Source organism: Liolophura sinensis, chromosome 1 (genome assembly GCF_032854445.1).
Source record: "Liolophura sinensis isolate JHLJ2023 chromosome 1, CUHK_Ljap_v2, whole genome shotgun sequence".
NCBI classification, from domain to species: Eukaryota; Metazoa; Mollusca; class Polyplacophora; order Chitonida; family Chitonidae; genus Liolophura; species Liolophura sinensis.
Window position 1 is genome coordinate 3,419,821 of NC_088295.1, and position 25,542 is coordinate 3,445,362.

The following is a 25,542-nucleotide window of genomic DNA, read 5'->3' on the forward strand; positions in this document are numbered from 1 at the left end:
AATAACATTGTTATATTCCTTGCTGTCTGACAGTAAAATTGTTGTGTTAATTCCAAGAATAAGTATTTCCATACTGTCTGATTGTAACATTGCTATATACTCAGAGTAAATCATTATTTTCTTATCCTCTTGTTATATGGCCAGAGTAAATAATTACTTCCTTACCGCGTGGCTGTAACATCTCCTCTCATCCCTACATCTGTGTTTATTGTGAAATACATGTAGTCACCCCTCTATATGTATGTAATAAACTAGATTGACCCCACTGTGGCCTGATGCATATATGGAGCATGCTGAGCTTTCCAAGAAGTAAAATTTGCCATTCCGCATTCCTCATACTGAGATACCGATCAGATATAAAGATAATCTGAAGGAAAAAAAACCTTGTGATGTTGCATGTTTTTAAAATTCCAATATTGTGCAAGCCACCTTCAGGACATCATGATGAAAGAAATACGGTCGATGCTTTGTGTAATAATATACTTCGTCCAAAATCTTCCCTTGTGGCCCATGTGGAAACAGTATTTTCCACCGGTATTTAAACCAGCATGTTTCTGTTATCTGGTAACTGTATAAAACAACAGTTTTTTACATGCAAAAGGCTGCAAGTATCTTAACATATATTGAGTGATTTTCATGTGCTTTATGCATTAAATTAACCTTAAATATCTATGTTTCTAAACTGTTAAAATCCGTTGGAAAGCGCACAACTATGTTTACCTGTATACTAGGAAAAAGAATGGCTTTTCTATTATATAAAATCTGCAAAATGTTTCCACTTTCAACCAAAATGTCGCCTTTCTAAGCACATAAGACACAATGCTAAAGTTACAGAAAGAGTCATTTTGTCAGTGGATTATAGTAAAATTATGACATCAATTGTGACATCAGGTTGTAGAGGTGGACTGCACAAGGTATAACCTCATCACCTCACCAGGCAATCATCAAACCTCCAGGGCTGGATTTGTACCTCTGATTCTTCAGTCAAAGGATTGTGGACCTACAGCAGAAGTTAGTGATCTACATGTTGTTGACCAATATGGACCCGGCACATCTACATTCATGTGAGCTTGACTTCTTTGTCATTACTTCAAAACGCATGTGTACTGTGAAACTGCCAGCCGTATCACTGACACATGGCAAACATCAGCATGGACACCTAAACATTACAACTTAGTGAACAACAAGAATCCTAAATTACAATTAAATAAGGTATAATTTATTAGTTTTAGAAACTTCATGTCACACTGGTAAGAATAACTTTCATAAATATCACATATTGCATATTATTATTTGTCAGTCACATTCGTCCTCTTCAAATATGCAATCAAATCACACATAAAAAAAGTTCATTGTACAAATTATTCAGTACTGATGCAACAAGAATATCTGTTCTTTAAGCTGGGCACACATGAAGGTTATGTGAATTGTTCAGAATATATTTCATCATTACACAATGAACAACTGGTGTTAGTATGAATTCTATTAAACAAGTACGCGCACAGAATTAAACTGAACAAAGGACTTGAACAAAGATATCAGATACAATTTGTTATGTCTTGATATGTACATGTACAATCATTTATTTAAAGGCAAAGTAAAACTAGAATTTCTTAAGCTATAGAGCATTAAAACTATGTTAAAGAACAATTTTATTTAATTTGGATTTTTGTTAAGAGCATGTCAAATTAGTTAGTTATGCACTGTATTTCCAGAATGATATCAGATGACATCGCATGTATTACCAGAATGATATCAGATGACATCGCATGTATTTCCAGAATGATATCAGATGACATCGCATGAACGGTTTTCCAGCCTACTTTGGATTTTACTCCATCAGATTGGACAAGTAAAATTCTAGGTGATCTTTGCCTATAAAACATACAATCTTTAATATGTTTTGGTTTGAAAGTTTATGGTTGCAATTATAATATGCAAGAAGACTTACTTTAACATAATACAGTAACAAAAGTAATCATCAGACCATAAGTAAATGTTACAGTAAGATTAAACAAGGTTGTTCACCAAACAATGGGGACCTTTACCACTGAAGTGCAATGTTACACTGTTCTTAACCCAAGGTAGGTTGTTGTCTGTCAAGCACAGCAGTGTGACAAGCATGTGCATGGTGCTGCTCAAGTGACAAGGCCATCATTAAATACAACAAGCAACCAGGAAAACAACACAAACAGGACATAATGCTGCCACTCAAAATATTTTAAACCTCATCAGAAATGATCACAACCTAAATGAACTACAAAAAGTACAATTCAAAAATTAAAGATACAAAACTTAAATTAGAACAAAAATAACAAACATGATTTCCAATTAAATAGGAGGGCTTACTGAGGTATAAATATGTAGAAATATGAAACCTACACCAAAGTTTGTGGTGTAACTGGGCTAAATCATGATGTCCACATGATATGTTCACATAATCCGGCAATATCAGCATTGCCATATGAATCCTACAGTGAATATTCCACAAGTGAATATGCAGGCCTACTTATGAATACATGAACATACCACAAACTTAAGCCCTTACTTACTCTTCGCTTGCAAGAGTTTGCTCAGACTGGATAGGTTAGTTTTACCAGCTGAGAACAACTGATTTTCTCCATAATCATAAACAGGACTTGGAGGATTCCAACACAGTGGTAATAATAAATGTAATTTTGACAATAAGCAGATTTAAAGTGAAAGATTTCCAACTGATTTACATGTTATGCATACCTATTATCAAAAGAGTGTCATCTGCCATATTTACTAACAGTTGCTCCCATTGCAGTTGAAATAGCAATGGCGTCAGATAAAGAAACTCAAGATATTTACCCAGTAAATCAAATATGAATTTTTGACATGTTTTATCGAAGGCTTGAAAAATGGAGAGAAAATAAAAGAGAAAGACACCGTTTTGGCATCAGAGGCTTGCATACCAGAAATACAGAAATTTGTCCTGTCCCACATCCAGTGAACACGAAATTTGTCAAATACACTGCATGTAATAGAGTCTAACAGTTATACAATCTATACATGGCATTTCAGCACTACATTTAACAGCTGCTTAACTGTTGAAGCAACCCAAAATGGCACAAATGCTTTGGCAAAGAAAAACTTGTTCGCCTTTCTGATTTGGACTAGGCGTAATTGCTCATTCAGTATATCATACAACAGCAACTTATAAATAAGCCCAAATAACCTGCTCCCAGAATCTATTAGGACAGCTTCAGGATCCTGACAAACAGTGAATGTTGCTCCACATAACCTTAATTACTGATCATATTTTAACAATCTTAAGAACAGGCATCTTGAAAACTACTCACCAATATGCCTTTCTAAATCTTACTACCACGACATCTTTCTAGCTATTTCAAACAGTGTAAAACATAACATTAACATCTATCATAAAACAGAATCAACAGTGTAACGTAGCACCAAGTTGTATCAATTAACAGGCTGAATCCCGTTCATATGTAACAAAAAAGGGGGGGAAATGTAATCATCAAGAAATAGAATTGTTTCACCATATTGTTTCTTAGTTCTGGTACAAAAGTTTCTAATAATTATTAATAACAGATATGTCTGAAAAAGTATCACATTTTACGAACATAAAACTGTCTTTCTTTACAGCAACTCTCACAATCTAATTGACCACATAAAAATGAGCAAACTTATCACTTCAAATTCTCTAAAAATCAAATATCTTAATACACGTAATACACAAAGTGTTGGTAGACTTTCCACATAAATACACTAGTAAGTATCTCAAAATGGCAATAAAAAGCTTATCAGGATAAAAAGGTGCCTGACTGTGGCGAAAATGCACACTGATATGATATGAACTTCCAAAAAATTAACTTGGAACTTTTGTCTTTATCTGGACTCCATAATCTGGTGTAACAAAGATATCACTCCTAGCATGTATTTCTTCTTCTGGTGTAACAAAGATATCATCCTTAGCATACCTAGTAGCTTCTGTAACAACTTAGTCATTGAAAGAGAATTACAGAATTTTGATCCAAACAAAGGCTATGTCACAGAACTTGTAATTTTGTTGAGTTTTCATTGCAACCAGTTTCTTGCAACATGAATTTATGCCAATAGATGAATTCCAGTTTAAAATGTATCGGTCCATCAAAGTATTATTATCAAAATACAAAGGGGTCAGTTGCATAAGACTCAGAACCAGTAATGTACATTTGTTCTGACGAAAAACTGATGATACTGGTTGTATCAGACTACAAACAGTAAGAACACAGGTTGATGTTATATTTTTATAATTACAACAACTTCTTGTTAGCGATTAAAAGGCTGCTATGCAAGAATAAAAATATGCCGTTAAGTACCACACATACAGCTGATGTAAGGGTTTTGCAGGGATCAATGGTACTGGTACCACACATACAGCTAATGTAAGAGTTCTGCAGGGATCAATTATACTGGTACCACACATACAGCTAATGTAAAAGTTTTGCAGGGATCAATGGTATTGGTACCACACATACAGCTGATGTAAGAGTTCTGCAAGGATCAATTGTACTGGTACCACACATACAGCTGATGTAAGAGTTCTGCAGGGATCAATGGTACTGGTACATGAAAGGTAACATTATGGAATAACCTCCATAATGAAGAAGTTTGATCATGAGTCCTTATTCAGCTGTAATTATTCCCAGGTGATGGTTTTGTCTTTGTAAGTAAGATGAAAGGCTTATTATGACCACACCGAGCATTCATCACCCACAATATGGATCATGTTATGCAATATGTTTCTGGAACAAAAAAAAAACAAAAAAACAAACAAAAATCACATGAAGCAGCAGAACATAGAGATATCACATGCATAAATTACACAATCATCTTCCTGTCTTCCCAACTACAGAACTACAGGAACAGGACTTACTTAATTACTGAATAAAACCCGTGATTAGTTTAATACAAAAACCTGATACATACACAGACATGAATAACTATGACAATTAGATGTACACCCCTTTTGCTTTCCAAAATGGCCACAATCAGTGATTTTCGATTCATCAACAGTCATTTAATTCATATTTTTGCACAATTACTCTGTTAAATCATTAAGAAAACTTTGGTTCTCTATCCCAATACAAATCCATATCAGAATGCAAGCTGTAGAAGTTACATGTCTGCTGCTTGTCCATACACAAATTTTGTTCTTATCAAACTGAAACCAAAAATCCCAGTTTCAAATTTGGCAGATTAAGTGAGATGTACACGTCTAGAGTCTACAGGACACTATAAAGCAAATGTTCTACCTGGCTGAGGGGTAGGGAAGCTATCAGGTGGCCTGTGGCTGGAGGGACCTGCTGACATTCTCTGTGGGGAGGGACTGGGTGGGCTCTTGCTCTGACACTCCCTCCTCCTGAAAACACAGATATGCAAGAGGAGACATTAATCAAGTAATGTGTACTAAGTATTGGGTCATACACTACACTGGAATACAACATTATCGTGTAACGACCATCAACACAACTGGCTTCACTCAGTCAATCATAAGGTTGACATACATGTAATTGCATTTGCTGTGTTAAATCACTTAAGGTAGTTCCCGTTCAGCACTAATTTACTTGTAGCAATTTTTTACATAGACTAACTAATGCTAACAGAAGCAACCATCAAGGAAAACACAATGAATGCCAGAGGTAAGACAAATTGGGCTACATATCTGTATGAATATCAAAGGTACCATTGTTTTCAGGTGAAGAATTTTTGGTATTAATCATCAATATGATTATATGTATATCCATAGACAACATAGATATCTAACACAAACATAGTGTCAGGTAAACAGAGCAAACATACAAATGAACAATGTATTAGTATAACAATTTTAAGTGCACATTGTAATTGTGTCAGGAAAATATGTGCGATTAGATGTGCTGTGATCTGAAACCATAGGGCTAACCACAACATCTCAGTAATTACTGCTGGACACAACACAGCACTTCACTCCCTCAGAAGGCTTGTGGACCCTGTTCAGTAGTGTCAGGAGAATAATCAGCTGACAAGTTTATGCTGAAGAGCAAAGGCCTGACAGCAGCAGGAAGTAATATGTTCAAATGGTTTTACTAACTGTGCAAAACTGATACACAACATGTTTGCTTTGGGCTGAACCAGCAAATTACATGCACTATATATATATACGTACACATGAATGTTAAAATAATAAGGTAGATGTATTACACATATGTAATAAAAGCATGGTTATATCAAGAACATACACATACAACGAAGTAAGCAGTTTACAACATCTGGTTGTATGCATTATTTATGTGACATGTTCAGAAGAGAATATTCACACAATGTTCATGCCTCATTTACAGCATGTCTTTACATAAAAAATTTCAGCGACCGTGCATGTACACTCATTGATCATTATTTATTATGGCTTCATAAAAATATCATTCCAAATTTTTAAATCACTGTAATTAGCATTAAATCTATTTTGTTTTGCACAATATCAAATGCAAACTCAAATGATTCGGATTAATGTGAAGTTACTGAAAACATAATCCCATGCAAACATTTCCATCATAATGAAGGACTACATAAAAAAAAAAAAACAATGGACATGGTGGATGAAATCATCATGGACATGTATGGATACCAAACACATGCAGCTTGACAGGAACTTCCAGAACATGCACCACAGACACAGAACAGAAAGAAAAAAATACATAAAAGACTTGAACATTCCCACAAAAACAAAATAAAACAAGATGCACTGAGAATTTAGGGAGACTGTTAGAAGTTAATTTCAACTTCACAGCAAGCCATGCTGATCATATAACAGTGACTGGGCAATACAGGACCATCCCTGAATGACCATGTGGACAGGTGTAGAAAGGAAGGCCGCCTACAAATTAGGCGCAAGAAATCGGCACAATTACCTCGTCAGAATCATCACTGATGAGTACACTACTGGAAATAGCATGATTCCGATGATTAGTCCCCAAACTGCTGCTGCTCTTGTCTCGCTTACTGTTTTTGAGCTGACTGATTTCTGACTGGTCCAGGCTCCAGTCCGACAGCTCTAGTCCGCATCGGGGAGAATAGTCCCAGCTCGTTTCTTGGACCATGCCAACCAGCTGCCGGCCAATGTCCTCGTCCCATTCGAAATTGTCTTGTATCACAGAGGAATCATCAAAACTATCAAAATTCAGATCAGTAACACTACCGTCCGAGATAGACGGCACTCTGTCCTCAGGAATTGTGGGTAGCATGCCCATTTGGTCCCGTGCCAACAGGGAGCGCCGCTTGAAGCTTATCTCATCTGAGAAGTCCAAAGGCTTTCTGGAAGAAGAAAAGTCTGAATGCTTGCCACTCGCTAACAAATCTAAAGAGAAAGACTCGCTGCTTGTAAAGCCACTATCACTTACTTTGGCATGTGATACCTCCTGCCCGTCAGAGCCTTTGGTTTGGGATGAGGACTCTCCATCTGCATCCCTCTCTCCTGGGTCCTCAGTGCCTTCTAGGACACTGGACTGTATTGGATGCAGGTGTTCTGAGCTGGGAGCCTGTACATCAGAGGGGATCTGCACCGCACCTCTAGGCACAAGGTCCTCAATAATGTCAGGCCTGCTCAGGACACTGCTCTCTTGCTGCAACGTGCTATCCTCCTCAGAAGGACTGACTGGAGCCTGTGGACTTCCCACATCTATCAGCAACCGTGTGTCATCCTGGGTCAGCTCTTGGTTATCTCCCCCTAATGGAGAAACCAGCTCCTCGTCTGAGACATCAGACACAGTGATGCGTGCCTCTTCTGCCTTCTGCAAGTCCTCAGTCAGGTTTTCTGAAGTTACCTCAGAATCAGATGGGGTAATGGACAAATTCTCCTTGGCTGTTATGAAAGCGTCGGCGTTTGATGATGCTGAAGGAGGTGTGATGTGGCTTGATGTCATCTCCGACTTGTCTATGGGTGTGCTGGTCATTTGGAAGAGTTCTTCTCCGGCGGTCTTCTTGGACGGTGTAAAGTTCTCAATGAGGTCAATTCCCAAGGAGCTTGTAGCTAGTTCCTGAAGATCCCTGTGCTGAGCACTGCCGGCTATCTCCTCCTCAGCCAGTACCTCTGCCTTCACTCTAAGCTCATGGTGCCCTATAGGGGGGCCAGAACCATTAACCACCACCTCCTTCTCCATCTCTCCAGAGCTCGTCTGTGACCCAGATCGTGACTGTTTCTCATCCACCAGCAGCTTCCATTTAGCATCAAACTCAGCCATCATGGAATCACTGACTGCTGTCCAGAGATGCTGTAATGCTTTATATACAGTGTCGATATTTGGACGTTCATCCCTCCAACAAAACTTCATCACGTCATATCTGAACAACAACAAAACAGGGAGAATGCTGATGTATTTAAAAATCATACTTGAACAAGGAAAATTACAGTGAAAAGCTGTTGTGAGACCAGCTGAACATTTTATCCCCCCCCCCAAAAAAGAAACAACTCAGGTGCAAAATAAAACAAAAACTGAATTACTTAAAAACAGAAAGATAAGGTTTGTCATCTGGGCAAAACTCTGCTTTTAAAATAAGATATCAACACACTATGTTAACTATATTACCTACCTTATCATATAAAACCAGATTCAAACAGTCATATTACACATGCGTAGGAGGACAGCCTTTAGGTTAATACTCACACTTTGCTCCTCCAGGGAACAGGTGTTGTGGGCTCTGGTAACTGCTGAAACCTCTCCAGCACCACTTGTGTGACCACACCATCATTCGTCATGTAGTTATAGGGCCGCTCTCCCAGCATGCACAGTTCCCACAGAGCTACACCCAACGACCTATGGGAAATAAAACATGGCCATTACATCACACAACTATGCCATGTAGGCAGTGGGAAAGGAAACACAGCCATTACATCACAGAACTACAGCATGTGACCTGTGGGAAAGGGAACACAGCCATTACATGTACATCAGAGAACTACGGCATGTGACCTGTGGGAAAGTGAATACAAGTATTACATCACAGAACTATGGTATTTGACCTGTGGGACAAGGAACACAGCCATTAGCCTACATGTACATCACAGAACTACGGCATGTAACCTGTGGGAAAGGGAACACAGCCATTACATCACGGAACCGCGGCATGTGACCTGTGGGAAAGGGAACACAGTCACTAAGGGTCAGATTTACTTACAGGGTGCAAGGTCTGACATTATACTGCCCACCCACTCAGCATACTGGTGTGTCAAATATGAACCACTCATGACAATGACATGACTCTTGACAACAAATCTATGAAATGTCAGCATGCATGGTGAACATGTATAAACTTGACAACAGTGATCAAGTAGTAGAAACAAGGCACAGGGACATACTAGATATCTGCATTGAAAGACCATTATACAACTCTAACAAGCATTCACTATCCACATGTCCCATTCTATGTTCAAAGAGCAACAACTCCCAGAAAATTTGATACGGCACAGAACAAATCACAACGTACATGTGCTTGTCTTGTTATATCATTATCAGTGATATGTCTGCTCACTACCCTCAGTGCATCAGATCTCTAGATTTGACCAGGGATATGAAAGATCCAATCAACTGCTACGGACACAAGCGCTGCACTGCTATCTCATAAAAGTAACAAGATATTTTATTATGTAACTTTTGGAAATTGGCAGTGATTCCTTGTTCACGGCTGTGTTTGATCCATATTGGAAGCAGTAAGACTTGATGATTTAAGGAGAGACCACTGTTGAACAATCCTGACAGAAATGGCACAAGGGTTTCAAATACAGAGTGTTTATAAAAGTACATGATCTTCACCTAAAAGCTGAAGGTTTGCATTTATTTATTTATTTACTTGTATTTTCAGACCATACTCAAGAGGTTTTCACCAAAAAGATAACAATTTTATGTGTAGAGGAAACCATAAAATAGGGGACACTCAAAGGACAAAGGTAAACATCAAAGTCATCAGAATCTTTTCGTTGAAGTCACACGTGCTGTATGACCAAATGTTTGCTCATTGTGTAATCTCCCTGACCCGAAGTCACATGTGCAGTATGACCAAATCTTTGCTCATTGTGTAATCTCCCTGACCTGAAGTCACACGTGCAGTATGACCAAATCTTTGCTCATTGTGTAATCTCAGTGACCTGAAGTCACACGTGCAGTATGACCAAATCTTTGCTCATTGTGTAATCTCCCTGACCCGAAGTCACTTGTGCAGTATGACCAAATGTTTGCTCATTGTGTAATCTCCCTGACCCGAAGTCACACATGCAGTATGACCAAATGTTTGCTCATTGTGTAATCTCCGTGACCCGAAGTCACATGTGTAGTGTGACCAAATCTTTGCTCATTGTGTAATCTCCGTGACCTGAATCCACATGTGCAGTATAACCAAATGTTTGCTCACTGTGTAATCTCCCTGACCCGAAGTCACACGCGCAGTATGACCAAATGTTTGCTCATTGTGTAATCTCCGTGACCCGAAGTCACACGTGCAGTATGACCAAATCTTTGCTCATTGCGCAATATCCCTGACTCGAAATCATACATGCAGTACGACTAAATGTTTGCCCATTGTGTAATCTCCCTGACCCGAAGTCACATGTGCAGTATGACCAAATCTTTGCTCATTGTGTAATCTCCCTGACCCGAAGTCACACGTGCAGTATGACCAAATGTTTGCTCATTGTGTAATCTCCCTGACCCTAAGTCACATGTGTAGTGTGACCAAATCTTTGCTCATTGTGTAATCTCCGTGACCTGAATTCACATGTGCAGTATAACCAAATGTTTGCTCACTGTGTAATCTCCCTGACCCGAAGTCACAAGCGCAGTATGACCAAATGTTTGCTCATTGTGTAATCTCCCTGACCCGAAGTCACACGTGCAGTATGACCAAATCTTTGCTCATTGCGCAATATCCCTGACCCGAAATCACACATGCAGTACGACTAAATGTTTTGCCCATTGTGTAATCTCCCTGACCCGAAGTCACATGTGCAGTATGACCAAATCTTTGCTCATTGTGTAATCTCCATGATCCGAAGTCACACACGCAGTATGACCAAATGTTAGCTCAATGTGTAATCTCCATGACCCGAAGTCACACGTGCAGTATGACCAAATCTTTGCTCATTGTGTAATCTCCGACCCGAAGTCACACGTGCAGTATCACCAAATCTTTGCTCATTGTGTAATCTCCGTGACCCGAAGTCACACGTGCTGTATGACCAAATCTTTGCTCATTGTGTAATCTCCGTGACCCGAAGTCACACGTGCTGTATGACCAAATGTTTGCCCATCGTTTATTCTCTGTGACTAAATATTACCAAATGTTTCCTGTTGTGCAATCTACGTGACCCGAACTCACACATGCTATAATATCCAAATGTTTGTCTGTCGTGTAATCTCTGTGAGCCAAAGACACACATGCTATATTACCAAATGTTTGCCTGTCTTGTAATCTCTGTGAGCCAAAGACACACATGCTATATTACCAAATGTTTGCCTGTCTTGTAATCTCTGTGAGCCAAAGACACACATGTATATTACCAAATGTTTGCCTGTCGTGTAATCTCTATGACCTGAAGTCAAACATGCTGTATTACCAAATGTTTGCCTGTCGTGTAATTTCCGTGACCTGTATTCTTCCATCCTGAATAGCCACGGTTTCTGGTGCCATCCAGCGGATTGGGATCAAGTCATCCTCTAGCGCCATATAGTCATCCTGCAGAAACATCACAGAATACAAACACTTACAATATACACAGGGCATCTTCCTCCCATCCAGCATAAACACTTACTATACACAGGACATCCTTCTCCCAACCAGCATAAACACTTACTATACACAGGACATCCTCCTCCCATCCAGCATAAACACTTACTATACACAGGACATCCTTCTCCCAACCAGCATAAACACTTACTATACACAGGACATCCTTCTTTCACTCAGCAAAAACACTTACTATACACAGGACATCCTTCTTTCACTCAGCAAAAACACTTACTATACACAGGACATCCTTCTCCCAACCAGCATAAACACATACAATACACAGGACATCCTACTCCCAACCAGCATAAACACTTACTATACACAGGACATCCTCCTCCCATCCAGCATAAACACTTACAATACACAGGACATCCTCCTCCCATCCAGCATAAACACTTACAATACACAGGACATCCTACTCCCAACCAGCATAAACACTTACAATACACAGGACATCCTCCTCCCATCCAGCATAAACCCATACAATACATAGGACATCCTCCTCTCATCCAGCATAAACACTTACTATATACAGGAGTGATCTGAGGCGGATTCTAACAATACAAAAGCAGTTGTTCAGACAGCAACGATCAGAGAACTTTACCACATGCCTGACAAACTCCTGTCACATCCCCCTCCTATCAGGACAACTCAGATATATTACCTCAGATATAACGGGACATGTTGTACATATACTGTCTACATGTTACATTGCTTATATCTGCCACTAAACATTGTCCAACAGCCAAGGTCATGAGAGAAATACAGATTGCCTAATTAGCATGTCCATTTAAATCACACCATAATTAATGAAAACAAATAGCTTTGGAAATAAAATCACTGGATGAAGACAGGGAGGAAATCTGTTGATTTGTTTACCTTGTAAATATCCTCCGATATCCCATAGTCTCCAACCTTCACGCAGAAGTCATTGGTCACCACGCAGTTTCGAGTGGCGAAGTCTCTGAAAATAAGAAAAATTACAATAATACTAAGAAAAAACCTTACCTGAAGACTTAATTAATACAAAGACACATATATCAGCTTTTTCTTGGATTGAAGTCTGAGTTTCAACTTGTTCTACATGTATTCACTGGTCTGTCTGCAGAACCTCTCTTGCCCTCCTACAGATATTGTAACTTACATGTATTACTTTTGGCTTTTTAACAGCGTTAAGCTGCTGTCACTATTTAAGCGTTTCCATGAACAATTAAAATCAAACCCTAGCTGACACATTTACAAGAGGGTGTTTATCACAGACTCTGTGTGACTGTGTTCACTATTACACTATCATAGCTCATCTGGATTTACTCTCAGTGCTCTAATATTATAGATTCAATGCTGAATTCAACACAATTTAATTTTCACATGAACAGCACTCATGATTGATTTTTTTTTTTTTATTTTGTTGGTACTTAATGACGAACTAAAGATTTTTTTACTGATATGACACTCAGGTTATGGTAGGAAGAAAATGGTGTGGCCAGAGGAAACGTGAGTGTCCAGAGGAAACGTGAGTGTCCAGAGGAAACATGAGTGTCCACAGGAAACATTAGTGTCCACAGGAAACATTAGTGTCAAGAAGAAACAAGAGTGTGCACAGGATACATGAGTGTGCATAGAATACATGAGTGCAGAGACTCATGTCTCTAATAAACTCCCTGATTTAGCTGATTAGCAATCAGCAATTCACTAACCTGTGTATAAAATCATGGCGGTGCATACATGCTAATCCTGCGGCCATCTCACAAGCAAACTTCAGCAGAATCCCACGTTCCAGGAAGGCTTCTTGATCCTCTCTATTGCTCAGCAAGTAACTCTTTAGATCTCCCTACAAACATTGCACCAGACGTGTATTCTACAGGTCACTATGGTAACCCCACAACAAGAGCAACATAAGGTAAGAACATCGTGAGAAATTCAGATACATATCAGAGGCAGAGATCTATTCTGAAATAGACAAATCTAAACATTTAGAGACACTATTCACATTGTACTTCAGCACGATTAATAACACTGAGCAAAGAACACAAAACTGGTCAGCTGTTATGAATTCAAAAGAGAGATGATTCTAATGATACTGGCGTACAGTAACTTACATTAGCTGCATGCTCCAGAATGGTAAGGTATGGTATGGTTTCTGTACACTGGCCCAAGAAGCGCAGTACATTGGGGTGGTCCACCTCTCTGGACAAACACAAAAACAGTAACCATGCATCCAGTCAGAGTTAATTCAGTAACTAAAATGCCTGATCTGAACACATATACAAGTATGTAAGTCTCGAATTCAAAACGGCCAAAAGTGGAGTGGAAGTTCATTTGAACAATTAAATAAGATCAGTGCACCTACAGGTATTTACTTTACTGTGCATGTAGAAAATTTGGATCACATGCACAATTTGCATGTAGAAAATCTGGACTACATGCACTGAGGGGTCTCCATGGCTCAGTTGGTTAGCGCGCTAGCGCAGCATAGTGACTCAGGAGAGCCTTTCACCAATACGGTCACTTTGAGATCACGTCCAGCTCATGCTGGCTTCCTCTCCAGGTGTACGTGGGGAGGTCTGCCAGCAACCTGCAGATGGTCGTGGTTTTCCCCCGGGCTTTGCTCGGTTTTCTTCCACCATAATGCTGGCCGTCGTTCTCGAGTGCAGTATAAAACACCAATCAAATAAATAAATAAATACATGCACTGGCTATGACTAAACTATGTATCACTAAACTCAAAAACTGCACAGCTATCCAATACACAAATTCATGAAGTTTCTGAAAATTCCCACCATGATGCGCCATAAATCAATCAGTAGTCGAGTATGCTAGCAGCTATCGCACGATGTTAAGCGCCTCAATCAGGGATTCCAGATCTGTGAAATCTAGGTCAAAATTTCTGTGCCAACACCTGTCTAACAGCATTACACTCGCTAACCCCTCCATGAAATCCACTGATTAACTTTACTGAGAGCTCACTGCGACAAGAGAAGCTTCCTCTCACTACAAGAACAGCTTCCTCTCACTACAATAACATCTTCCTCTCACTACAAGAACAGCTTCCTTTCACTACAAGAACATCTTCCTCTCACTAAAATAACAGCTTCCTCTCACTACAAGAACAGCTTCCTCTCACTACAATAACAGCTTCCTCTCACTACAACAGCTTCCTTTGACTACTAAATCTGAACGCGTGTAATCAACGGTCACACTAAAGCCCTGTGTTTTTCATTGGCTGTGACTGAAATGTTGACCAATGGTGTGGCAGGTCTCAAATAGCTATCTGTTTCAACCTCATGTGAGCATATTTATATATACAGGTATATATCGAAGGTATTGGTGGTATTTTAAGCAGTACTCAAGAATATTTCAAGAATATATGAAGGAGGCCAGCATTATGGTTTGAAGATTTCATAAAAGGCCTATCATAAACTTAGTGTGCATGGGTTGAACATTTTGATCGCATGTGTGAAATTGGATGCCCATTACCAGCTTAATATTGTAACAATTTTAAACATTGTATTGGTGAAAGGCTATTGCCATTCCTTATTTCATATTCTGGGACTCAGTCACATGTGCCAAATTGCCTTTCAAGTAACTGACAGCTTAAATAATTCAACCCTGATGAACTTATTTCATTGTCCCTCCACTTGGAAAAAAGATTGACAGTGAAATCTCCCTCCAAATTAAGACTAGATGACGCGAGCGCAAAAATTTATATATCATCACGTACCTAGTGATGTTTACAACTTTGAGTTTGGCCTTGATACTAAATCAATTCAGTGAAACCATCATACAGTCCTGTAATGGTTGGTATATTGTATAATCATGTTCACAACACTTGATCTATTTAGCAAAGGCAAAACAACAAGTGGTCGGATCGGGTCTCTTGCTGTGATTGAGTGTCCTACAAATTATGCTGGAACTGAGCAACATTGCGATCTGTATATCAATACCACTCGCGACTGTTTAAATCTGAATACACTTGGTCAGTTGTAGATTGACACCGCCACCAAAACATGTAAAACTGAGTCATATTTTGGTAATTGGAGGCTCGTGCTTATCAATGTTTTGTTCATCCTAAGAAAAATCACAAATTTAACATTAGATTATAAATATTTTAGAAGCGGACAAACATTGTTACTTCCATATTCCGAAGAAATGAAGAACCAAGCATAAAGCGTGTGCTTTTCAGAAGTGATTGCATGGGTCAGAACTACTCATATAGAGATTAAGAGATTAAAGATGAGCGTTTAATCCTGTTGTTGATTGATAAGTCTGTCTTAATACCATCTCCTGCTCAAGATCACCCATCACCACACCTCTCTATTGTTGAGGACTGACTGCTTGACACCCTTGTGTTTAGGCATGTAGTGCTCACAAGTTTCATTCAAATTCTTAGCCTGAGTCAATACACACGGTCGGGTATTCTCAGCTCAGCATAACATGTAATGTGACAACAATCTCACATTTAACGTAGCTATGAACGGTACAACATGGTCTAACATCTCTAAACTGTTACAGTGTTAGTGTCAAATAATTTATTTATATTTGTTTAAAAAAGGGACATGAATTACACCGCAAGCAAGACTTGAGTTTAGCTTTAGTCCCTTGATCTATACCTCTCAACTTTTGAGTCACTTTTCTGAATAGGTGAGTCACATTCTACATGTATTTATTCAGCTGGCTGACTGTTCAGTCGTATGCCACAGGTAACTGTATATACACGCTGTGTTAAACAAGGAATAAATGTCTAGAACTTGAGATATATGCTGGTGGGAATTTTGGAGCGATCAACACAAAAATGTCTTGCTCAAGTTGCTTGCCAGCGCTTGCCAGCCATCTTATAAGCTACTCTCATATACAGATACAGGCATGAGAATGGGATTACTGTCATATGGAGAAATGAACACTGACAGGTGTTGTTGTGCCAGGTCTGTCAGCACATGGGGGTTTACACCTCACACCTCCTAAAGTACACGATGTGCGTCTTATGGTAGCAGGATTACCCCAATCTCCCCATTTGCCTGCTAGGATTTCAACCCCAACTTCTTCATAAGTTTTACTGCCCATTGTTTAAGAAAAGATTGTGGAAATATGGTACATGCACTATGTGCATGTAGAAAACCTGGACTGTGCATGTAGAAAACCTGGACTGTGCATGTAGAAAGTCTGGATTACTGGCAAACTGTGTATGTCGAAAATCTGGATATCATGTACAGTGTGCAGGTGCAATTATTTCAAACATTTCATCAGTATTATAATTACCTTGCAACAAACCTGATTCCCAGTGATTATTATCTTTATACTGGCTCATCTAAATATCAATATAATATAATAAATAATGTTTCTTTACACTTATTTATTTGACTGGAATTTTATGATGTAATAAACAATGTTTCAATTATATGACGACAGTGTTTCTCTTTACATTCGACTCCTAACCTGACACAGAAAACATCTCAACTCTTTAAGTGTTAAGATCACGAAATGAATTACCAGCAGAATGTTGACAACATGTTGAGTTCTAACCTGAAAACTCGCACCTCCTCCAGAAACTGCAGCTGTTCTCTTGGCGTGGCGTCGTCCTTCAACACCTTGACAATTACTTTAGTTCTGCTCTGACCAAACCGCAGCTTCTCAGCATCACCTTGTAGCACCTGGATATGGATGAAACCTACAGGTACATCACTGGATCAACAGCTGTTGTGCACAGTCCTAATGGATACAATCACATTTTGACTTGACAACATATACTACTATTCTGACAACTGTTTTGTTGTTAATTTTATACATTTCAAGTCTAAACATCAAACTGACATACAGGAAAATGATTTTTGTTACACTATTTAGCATTCAAGTCAGGAACACCAAATGCTCCTGTAAACATATTTGAACACATTTTGTCTCAGTATTAAAACTTACTTAACACTGCGTTCTACTGATCAGCTGGCCGTAATACACAAGTACATGTACTGAGCATGGAGATGTAAAAAGCTAAATACTCTTTTGACTTGTTATTCTGGCATGTTATCAGCTCTCCTCATGATAACCCTAACTATAGTGCTGAAATCTCAAGTCAAAATGAGTTTTTCATTTTTACAATAGTCATGTATTAAGACATGTAGGTTACCACAGGAAACTAGTCACACGCTACAGTTACTTACTTGTCCAAACCAGCCAGAGCCCACCTCTGTGACATAAAACAACTGGCCCCGAGGAACTTCATAACGGTATCCTGTACAACAAACACATACATGTGCATGTGGGTAAAAGTCATGTGAATCTTACTCATACCAATGCATAGCATGAGAGGAAAGTCACATTTCCATAAAATTTAACTAGACAATACCACATAGCCACTAACACAATCCGTGTACTCAGGAGCATCCCTGAGGGTATTACCTGCTTGACTAATGTTCTCCCTGGCTGTGACAGTGCAGATGCATACCTGAGGGTATTACCTGTTTGTTTGATGTTCTCCCTGGCTGTACAGTGCAGATGCATGTTTGATGTTCCTACTGGCTGTAACAGTGAAAATGCATGCAAGAGGGTATTACCTACTTGTCTGATGTTCTCACTGGCTGTAACAGTGGAGATGCATTCCAGAGGGTATTACCTACTTGTCTGATGTTCTCACCGGCTGTAACAGTGGAGACACATACATGAGGGTACTACCTGCTTGTTTCATGTTCTCACTGGCTGTAACAGTGCAGACGCATGCCTGAGGGTATTACCTGCTTGTTTGGTGTTCTCACGAGCTGTAACAGTGGAGACACATATAATAGAGTATTACCTGCTTGTCTGATGTTCTCACTAGCTGTAACAGTGGAGACGCGGGGTCTGAGGGCAGAATCAGCAGCTGTCTGGTGACCCACAATGTCAGGTAATGGTTCAAAGGTGATTCCCTTAATGCTCTCTGTATCTAGACTCTCCCCAGGTGGGTACAGCGTGCCATCAGCAGCAGGGAGGTCTTGGGTGGAGCCCAGACCAGACTCAATGTCCTGACTGTAACCAACATTATCCTGTGCAACAGACAGTATTTTATCAAATATATTTAATCATTCATTTATTTATTTGATTGTTGTTTATGGCTTACCCAAGAATATTTTATTTATACATCGGCAGCCAGAATTATGGTGGGAAGAAAACGGGCAGAGCCCAGGGAAAAACCACCACATCCTGCAGGTTGCTGGAAGACTCTTCCACCTATGGCCAGACAGGAAGACAGCATGAGCTGGTGCTCACAGCGAATAATTTGGTGACAGGCTCCTGGGTCATTGTGCCGCCCTGGCATGCTAATCAACTATGCTACGGAGGCCTCTAAATCTACACCAGTATACATGCACGTACAATGATATATTAAGGTACTGGTAGTATAATTACAACAAATTAAAAAATTAAAAAGAAGGTGGAAACTGTGTTCTTACATCCCAGTTGTGTGCTAGACAAAAGTACTGACATTGTTTTTTGAGAAATTAATGCAACAGCTTGTTTATCACACCTGTATCTGGCTTAAACTTATGACACAGAAATATTGATTTGGGGACAAAAAAGTCAATGGGGTGGGGAGGGAGGGGAAGTGGCTTGTTCTTTCAATTCAGTACACTTGTGGTTATGAATATAGAACTGTTTCATTCAGAATAAAATTATGAAGACCACATGTGTACAACATCCCAACTGACCTTAAATCCGAGAAACCTGTGGAAGCATTGTGCACATCCTATTATAAGAGGAACCACGGCCACAAGAGCAGCCAATCCTACAGCCAATGCCAGGATATCGATCATCCTGTACTGTTAAATCAAGCAATCTACAAGGTCTTCTTCCACTGGCTGGCAAGTCATTGTGTCTGACAACATCCTACACCCTCACATTTCACTGTTCCATAAATGTAAGTTCTCGTAGCATCTTTTACAGGTCCTGAAAATTACAATTGGCACAAAGTATACAACCTACTGACACTGTAATAATAAATTACTTTATAAAAGACCAATATAATCATATTAACTAGCTTCTGACTCAGAGAGAGGCATTTAATGAATTATCATGAATTTATTATGTATATGCACAATGTTGGTTTGTCAGACATAGTGCTGTGATGTGCTCTTGCATGACATAATATCCAGCAAATTGAAAGCAACAGAAAACTTTTCAAACTTGCATAAGGCGTACTGACCCCATGGCAACTGGTCACAACTTAGGAAAACAATCCACATCATTTTGAACATAATCATTTAAACTATATACATTAATTCTTTTTTAAATTTCTTTGTAAGTTGAGTATCTCTTTAATGCTGAAATAGAACAGTATTTTGATGGTGCGAATATCAAAACTATGCCTGGCTGAACTTCAAAATTATGATATGTTGTGAAAACAGTTTTGTTTCCTGATTTTTAGCAGTCATTCTCATATCAACTTCATGTGAAACCGTTCCATATACATTCCCATACTAATGGTCTGCTACTGAAAGTTCTGCTTACTCAGCGATTAAACATTATAATTTCAAGAGGAGAATCTAAATATATTAGTCATTCAGAAGAAAATACACGGCATGTTATGTGTAAGTAGTATATGATAAATTTGCTAAATAATAGAAACAGTCTAGACTCAGTGAACCTGTAAACACTGCACGTTCGTCATGTTCACACACGAAAAACTATGCTGATCTGGCTACTGTTGAAAGCGGATGTGATGGGACAGGCCTGCGGATTATTGTGTTGTTGTTGTTGTGCGAATTTTTTTCGTGGCATGTACAACAGCTGCAGTGATGCTTGCGGCTTGCTGAAAGTATTTCAAACATTAAACACATATTAAACCAGACGAACACAACATAGATGTTCGCCTACACCATCCTTAAAGGTAAGCATTTTTCCGAATAAATCACGCCATACTTGTCCAACATAAAATCACATCCAGAAAAACACCCACTTCTTCGGCGGGAGGTGTGTCCCGAATTGTTTGTAGGATTTGTCCACAACACACCTAAAGTTCCAGGGGAAAAAAGTCTACGATTTGAAACAGTTTTAAACTGAAGCTATGCTAAATGCACGACATTTGGCATATCTACATACGAAATTTTAAAATTGTACCTAGTTTTTTTCCACTTAATCCGGTGTATGTACGCAATCCCATTTGGGACACGAGAATTTGCGAGATTTGAACAAACGACAAGGCGGAAGTGAATAACAGAGAAAACTGGGTGTTAGTTTTGTGGGTTTTTTTTTATGCCCCTTAATATTTTGACAGAAATCCAATGTGAGCACAAAAGAAGATCTAACAGAAGACACAATCATGTCATCTACACTTGTTCATGCTCCAGGAGAGGGGAATTTCAATATCACAGGTAACAAAATAAGTTTTTCAAGATTTATACCGAAGTTGTTGTTGTAGCTACTGGGCTGACGGATTTATTCGATTTGCTATTAGCGTTCGTTGATGCTGAGATTAAGATGATCTGTTCACATGCAGGATGAAATGTTGTGAATATACACGAAATATCATCTAATGAGTTGTACGAAAAATTTTCCTGAAGGGCAACTGAATAGATTTTGACAGTTATATGTTGGCTGAGTGTCTGAGAAACAAGGTTACAGTTGCGTTCTCGTGGTATAAACTCGTGTGCAGTGATATAAGATTGGTTTGTTTTAACTAGATGATAATAATATGATGACTTGTTCTGTTGTCCTGTAGCCATTACAGATGCTCACCCGGCCCTCCCCTGCCCATATCTCTTTCTATCAGGTTCCTTCCAACATGCCAACTCTTGATAAGACTGGGTTGCATTTATCTATATACACTGTACCTCCTTGGCCCAACTGGGAGCAGTTCAATAATCAAAAAAATCTTACAACATCACCAAATCTCTAAATTAAGATTGTGTCTCTGAGATCTTCATAATGATATCGTGTCTAGAATTTTTTCTTGTTATTTATCTGAACTAGTGTAATGCCTTTTATCAGGTATACTTTTTAAAATGTTGGAATTTTTGGATCACTGCCTTACATTGTCATGTTATCAATCAATTTTTGATCAGCTCAAACTGGGTTAGTGCACGTCTTTTGCGCCTTCCTGGCTCATTCTGCTAAAGTGTTGCTCTTGTCACTGCTGGTTGACTCTTGTCCACTGAGATCGTGTCTCCATACCTAACAACAGGTGGTGGTCATCACCAATTTGTGGGGTTTCCTATTCTCATAAAATCCATTGTTACCAAGAAAAAAAATCTTCTTTGTCACATGTAATGTGTTTTGACAACACTGTTAAACCTTATTCAGTGAAATAAATACGCCTTCCTATTGGACAAGGCTAGCTTGGTGTTGGTGGTTTTCCCTGGGCATTCCAGTTTCCTCAACCCATAACAGTGCCGACCATGCCATTAGTGAACAATTTTTGAGCGTGGTGTGAAACACTAATCATATATAAGTAAACAAACAAGTAAATAGACAGGACCTTTCTTATATCAGATAATAAGGGTTCTTTCTTATGTGGAAAGACATGCAATGTAGATCTTTTTGTGGATAATTTACTTGATCAAGAGGAAAAGCGGTGGGCAGGGGCTCATCATAATGATGTTCAACCTTGGTTGTGATGGCCTTGACAAAAAGTGAAGTCTGAAATTATGAATATTTTCATGATACAAAAATCATCTTTATGAAACCCAGGACTTAGTGAAACGTAATCAGTTGATTTTGAGCTCTTAAGAACAATTGAATGACCCAAACAATGTAACAGTGTGCTTGTACATGGTGTTTGTATCTACAGTCAGTTTTGAGTGTCCTGTGTCCATTTTTAAGTAAACTTTGTGTTGTTTTATTAGATCTCTCACAAGAAGAACAAGAGTTACTGGAGGACATCAGGAAAAGAAAAGAGCAGCTGTTGAGAGAAATTGAGGTGTGTTTATATTGGGTTGTGGAACATACCATATACATATTTTTTGATCTGAATTTATGTCTTGAATGATGGTGATGCTTCATGTTACTAGTTTCAGTACTTCTATAAGAAAAAACAGTTCATCAGCTATTTAAAAACTATAAAAATGACGTGAAGATCAGGAGAAAAATAAGTTTGTTTATTTCTTTTTTTTTTGGATGAGATTTAGGTGTTTTAACTGAATTACATGTGTTGTAATTGTTGTACATAACTAATCAAACTCCCTCCCCAGCTCCCCCCTCCCCCCTCCAAAACCCTCTAAGTGGCCCTATAAGGTGGATAAATTAGTGAATGAAGCAAAATGTGACACTTGAAAAAGGCTAAGTTTTACATCAAATGGAGTAAATAGTCAAATTTTTTAGTTGTAAGGCTCGCTTTATTGACCATATTATCAGTGACAAGGTACTTTGACATCAAATCACCTTTTTTTTCACTTACATGCAAACTTTATTATTATTATAACTTTATTTAAGTATTCTTTTACATGTGGGTATTAAAAGCTATTTCAGGATTAAAAGCTCTGTTTAGAATGGGAAAAACTCCATGTGACCAGAGAGTACCTAAACACCAGTTTTATGGCTCATAAGCCCGATCATTGAATAAGGAATTCAAACATTTTAAATAATGCATTGAGCTCTCTTCATAAGTCTTAAAAAATAAATGAAAATATTTTACAAATAGCTTTCACCTGTCCACCAGATGGGCATTGCTTTTCTTTTTGGTTAGTGCTCAACTGCTTAGTATGTATCTGATCAGAGGTTAAATGATATAGAGAGATTGAAATGTTGGTGTTTTTGTGACAGGATCTCCGTCATGAAATCTCTGAGGTTCACACAGAAATGGAGACAATGGACATGTCTGAGGACAGGTAAGCTAATGTTTGCATTTACCTCAGCATTGATGAAGAGATGATCCCATCCAGCTCTCACAGGTTTATAATCAGCATTAAGTCAGAAGTTGTGCCATGCATCTGCCAAAGGGCGGGGGTTTTCATAAACCTGACTACCATCATGTAGATAAAAAAATTATGACATGCAGTGCTATACTCCAATCCATTAAGTAAATGTAACCTGTTTCATTATGAAAAGTTTGTAAGGAACATTGCTGTCTTAGAACGTAGTATAGAACTTTTAAACGTGCCTTTATCATGTAAAGAATGGAATTCGGGTACTCTTAGTCACTGGTGTTGTCTGATTCCAATAGTTCTCTGGATCTTAGAAAGGTGTTTTGAGATTTGTTTATGAGGCAGCATGATGTCCTCCTAGAAAAATATAGGTTTTAGCACAAAAGTATTTTGGTAAATCAGAGTTGGAATTAAGCTAACACATTATAAAAATGGGTTATCACCTGTTCATTCAATATTTGTTATTTATTAGTTACTAACTAAGCGTCACTCGTGCTGCAAACAGTGGATGTTCTTCTTGTTGCCGATGTTTCTCGTTGTGCAACTGAACAGAATTTTCGCTTTGCCCAGTCATGCAAAGATCCAGACTTGACATGTCTTATCACATTGGATTTGTGGACGTTAGTTACACCCTCCACATTGTTTATGAGAGACTGCTGTGACTGTCCACTGATGCCTTTGCCTTACCATGAATCTTGGAAATATGTTCCAAACATACTTTGCATTGGAGTCTAGTAAATTGTTTGTTCTCACTCATTTCATATGTAAAGTCGCTGTGAAAGTCACAGGAAAGAAATGTTTTTTCTGTGACAGACTTAAAAGTCGCCCCCTTACTTTTCAACATTTTCATGGGAGATCAGCTGATCATTTTAGCTGACTTTCAGCGTGCATGGTTACATGGAAGTCTTTAGTGTGGAGGTGCGTTTAATACCCGAAATGCTACATAGATTGCTATGAGCGCAGGCTGCTCATTGTATAAAATGCTGACAGTATTTAAGTGCTGGAATAAATCGACTTAAACACGTCTTGTGGTTCAGATTTTAAAGGCCTTTTCCCTGTGAATATTTGAATCTCAGCCTTAGCTCGTGGTGAACGGGCAACCGTTCCCCATAATTAGACGGAGACAGACGGCGACCCATGCGTAACCCGAAAAAGTCTTCACTGCTTAATCCCAACCCAGGTGAATGACCTAAAATTTCGCCCAATCAGAGTTGCTCATTTTGTGTGATTTTGAGAGCTCTTTTAATCGTAGAAAGGTGTTTAAGGTTTGTTTTACAAGTTAAGATAACATGCAATTCGAAAAAGGAATTTCCAGCTCTGAAAGTGAGGCTGTCACAATCTTGAAAAACAAACTTAATAGTCATGACTAAATTCCCCAGTCATGTATATTGATAGGAAAAAAGTGATTTTGGGGCAAATGAAATTTTGTTTCTGAATATCAACACATGTGTATACTTATGTGTTATCTTATCTTTACTTATTCTAATTGTAAAAGAATTGTAACATTATTGAGAAGGATGATAAATGCACATTGTACATGCAGTCTGTGTGTCTGTCAAGTGGTTAAAAGGGCAGATGTGGAGGCCATGCCAAAATGCAATAAAAATAACACCCAAACTGATTTCATGATTTATCATTTTATGCAATGAATTCTTGAATTTTGATCTCATTTAACCATGAAAAGACATAAATTTGTGTTTAAGATATCTGAGGCAACTCAGTATTTCAGGTCATTTATCATGTTTTATGAATGCACTTTATTAGAAACCTGTAAAGTAGAGAAAGGAATCATTATCAACTGAAATATGTTGACCAGATGATAAATGTGTTCCCCCCCCCCCCTGTATTTTTCTCCAAAAATGTGCAGACATGTTCAGTGTCACATCAAGGATGCACGTAAATATAATTCCAGTTAGAAACTTAGTCATAGTAC

The 25,542-nt window shown here is 38.7% G+C and overlaps 2 protein-coding genes across 4 annotated transcripts in view; one reads left to right on the forward strand and one right to left on the reverse strand.

Moving 5' to 3' along the window:
* Window positions 1-1,197: 1,197 nt before the first annotated feature.
* LOC135477943 (serine/threonine-protein kinase LMTK2-like) lies at window positions 1,198-20,898 on the reverse strand. Of its 3 annotated transcripts, none has more exons than XM_064758177.1 (13): window positions 20,869-20,898; window positions 19,461-19,698; window positions 18,572-18,800; window positions 17,943-18,013; window positions 17,308-17,435; window positions 13,887-13,974; window positions 13,485-13,618; window positions 12,667-12,751; window positions 11,615-11,733; window positions 8,673-8,822; window positions 7,410-8,349; window positions 5,286-5,392; window positions 1,198-4,775 (listed from the first exon to the last, which is right to left on the reverse strand). In XM_064758177.1, exons 2-12 carry the CDS (start codon window positions 19,563-19,565, stop codon window positions 5,309-5,311), a joined length of 2,133 nt encoding a protein of 710 aa, XP_064614247.1. In that variant the 5' UTR covers window positions 19,566-19,698; window positions 20,869-20,898; the 3' UTR covers window positions 1,198-4,775; window positions 5,286-5,308. The 3 variants fall into 3 exon arrangements, with proteins under 3 accessions (XP_064614247.1, XP_064614262.1, XP_064614254.1); XM_064758192.1 differs by lacking the exon at window positions 20,869-20,898 and adding an exon at window positions 20,671-20,854; XM_064758184.1 differs by lacking the exon at window positions 20,869-20,898 and having other exon boundaries at window positions 19,461-20,181.
* Window positions 20,899-20,963: 65 nt separating this feature from the next.
* LOC135462127 (cytohesin-1-like) overlaps window positions 20,964-25,542 on the forward strand; it is a 33,119-nt gene continuing 28,540 nt past the window's right edge. The window contains exons 1-3 of the mRNA XM_064739495.1: window positions 20,964-21,122; window positions 22,593-22,666; window positions 23,509-23,573. Coding sequence (XP_064595565.1) covers window positions 21,071-21,122; window positions 22,593-22,666; window positions 23,509-23,573 — 191 coding nt within the window. The 5' untranslated portion in view covers window positions 20,964-21,070. The remainder of the gene's footprint in view (window positions 21,123-22,592; window positions 22,667-23,508; window positions 23,574-25,542) is intronic.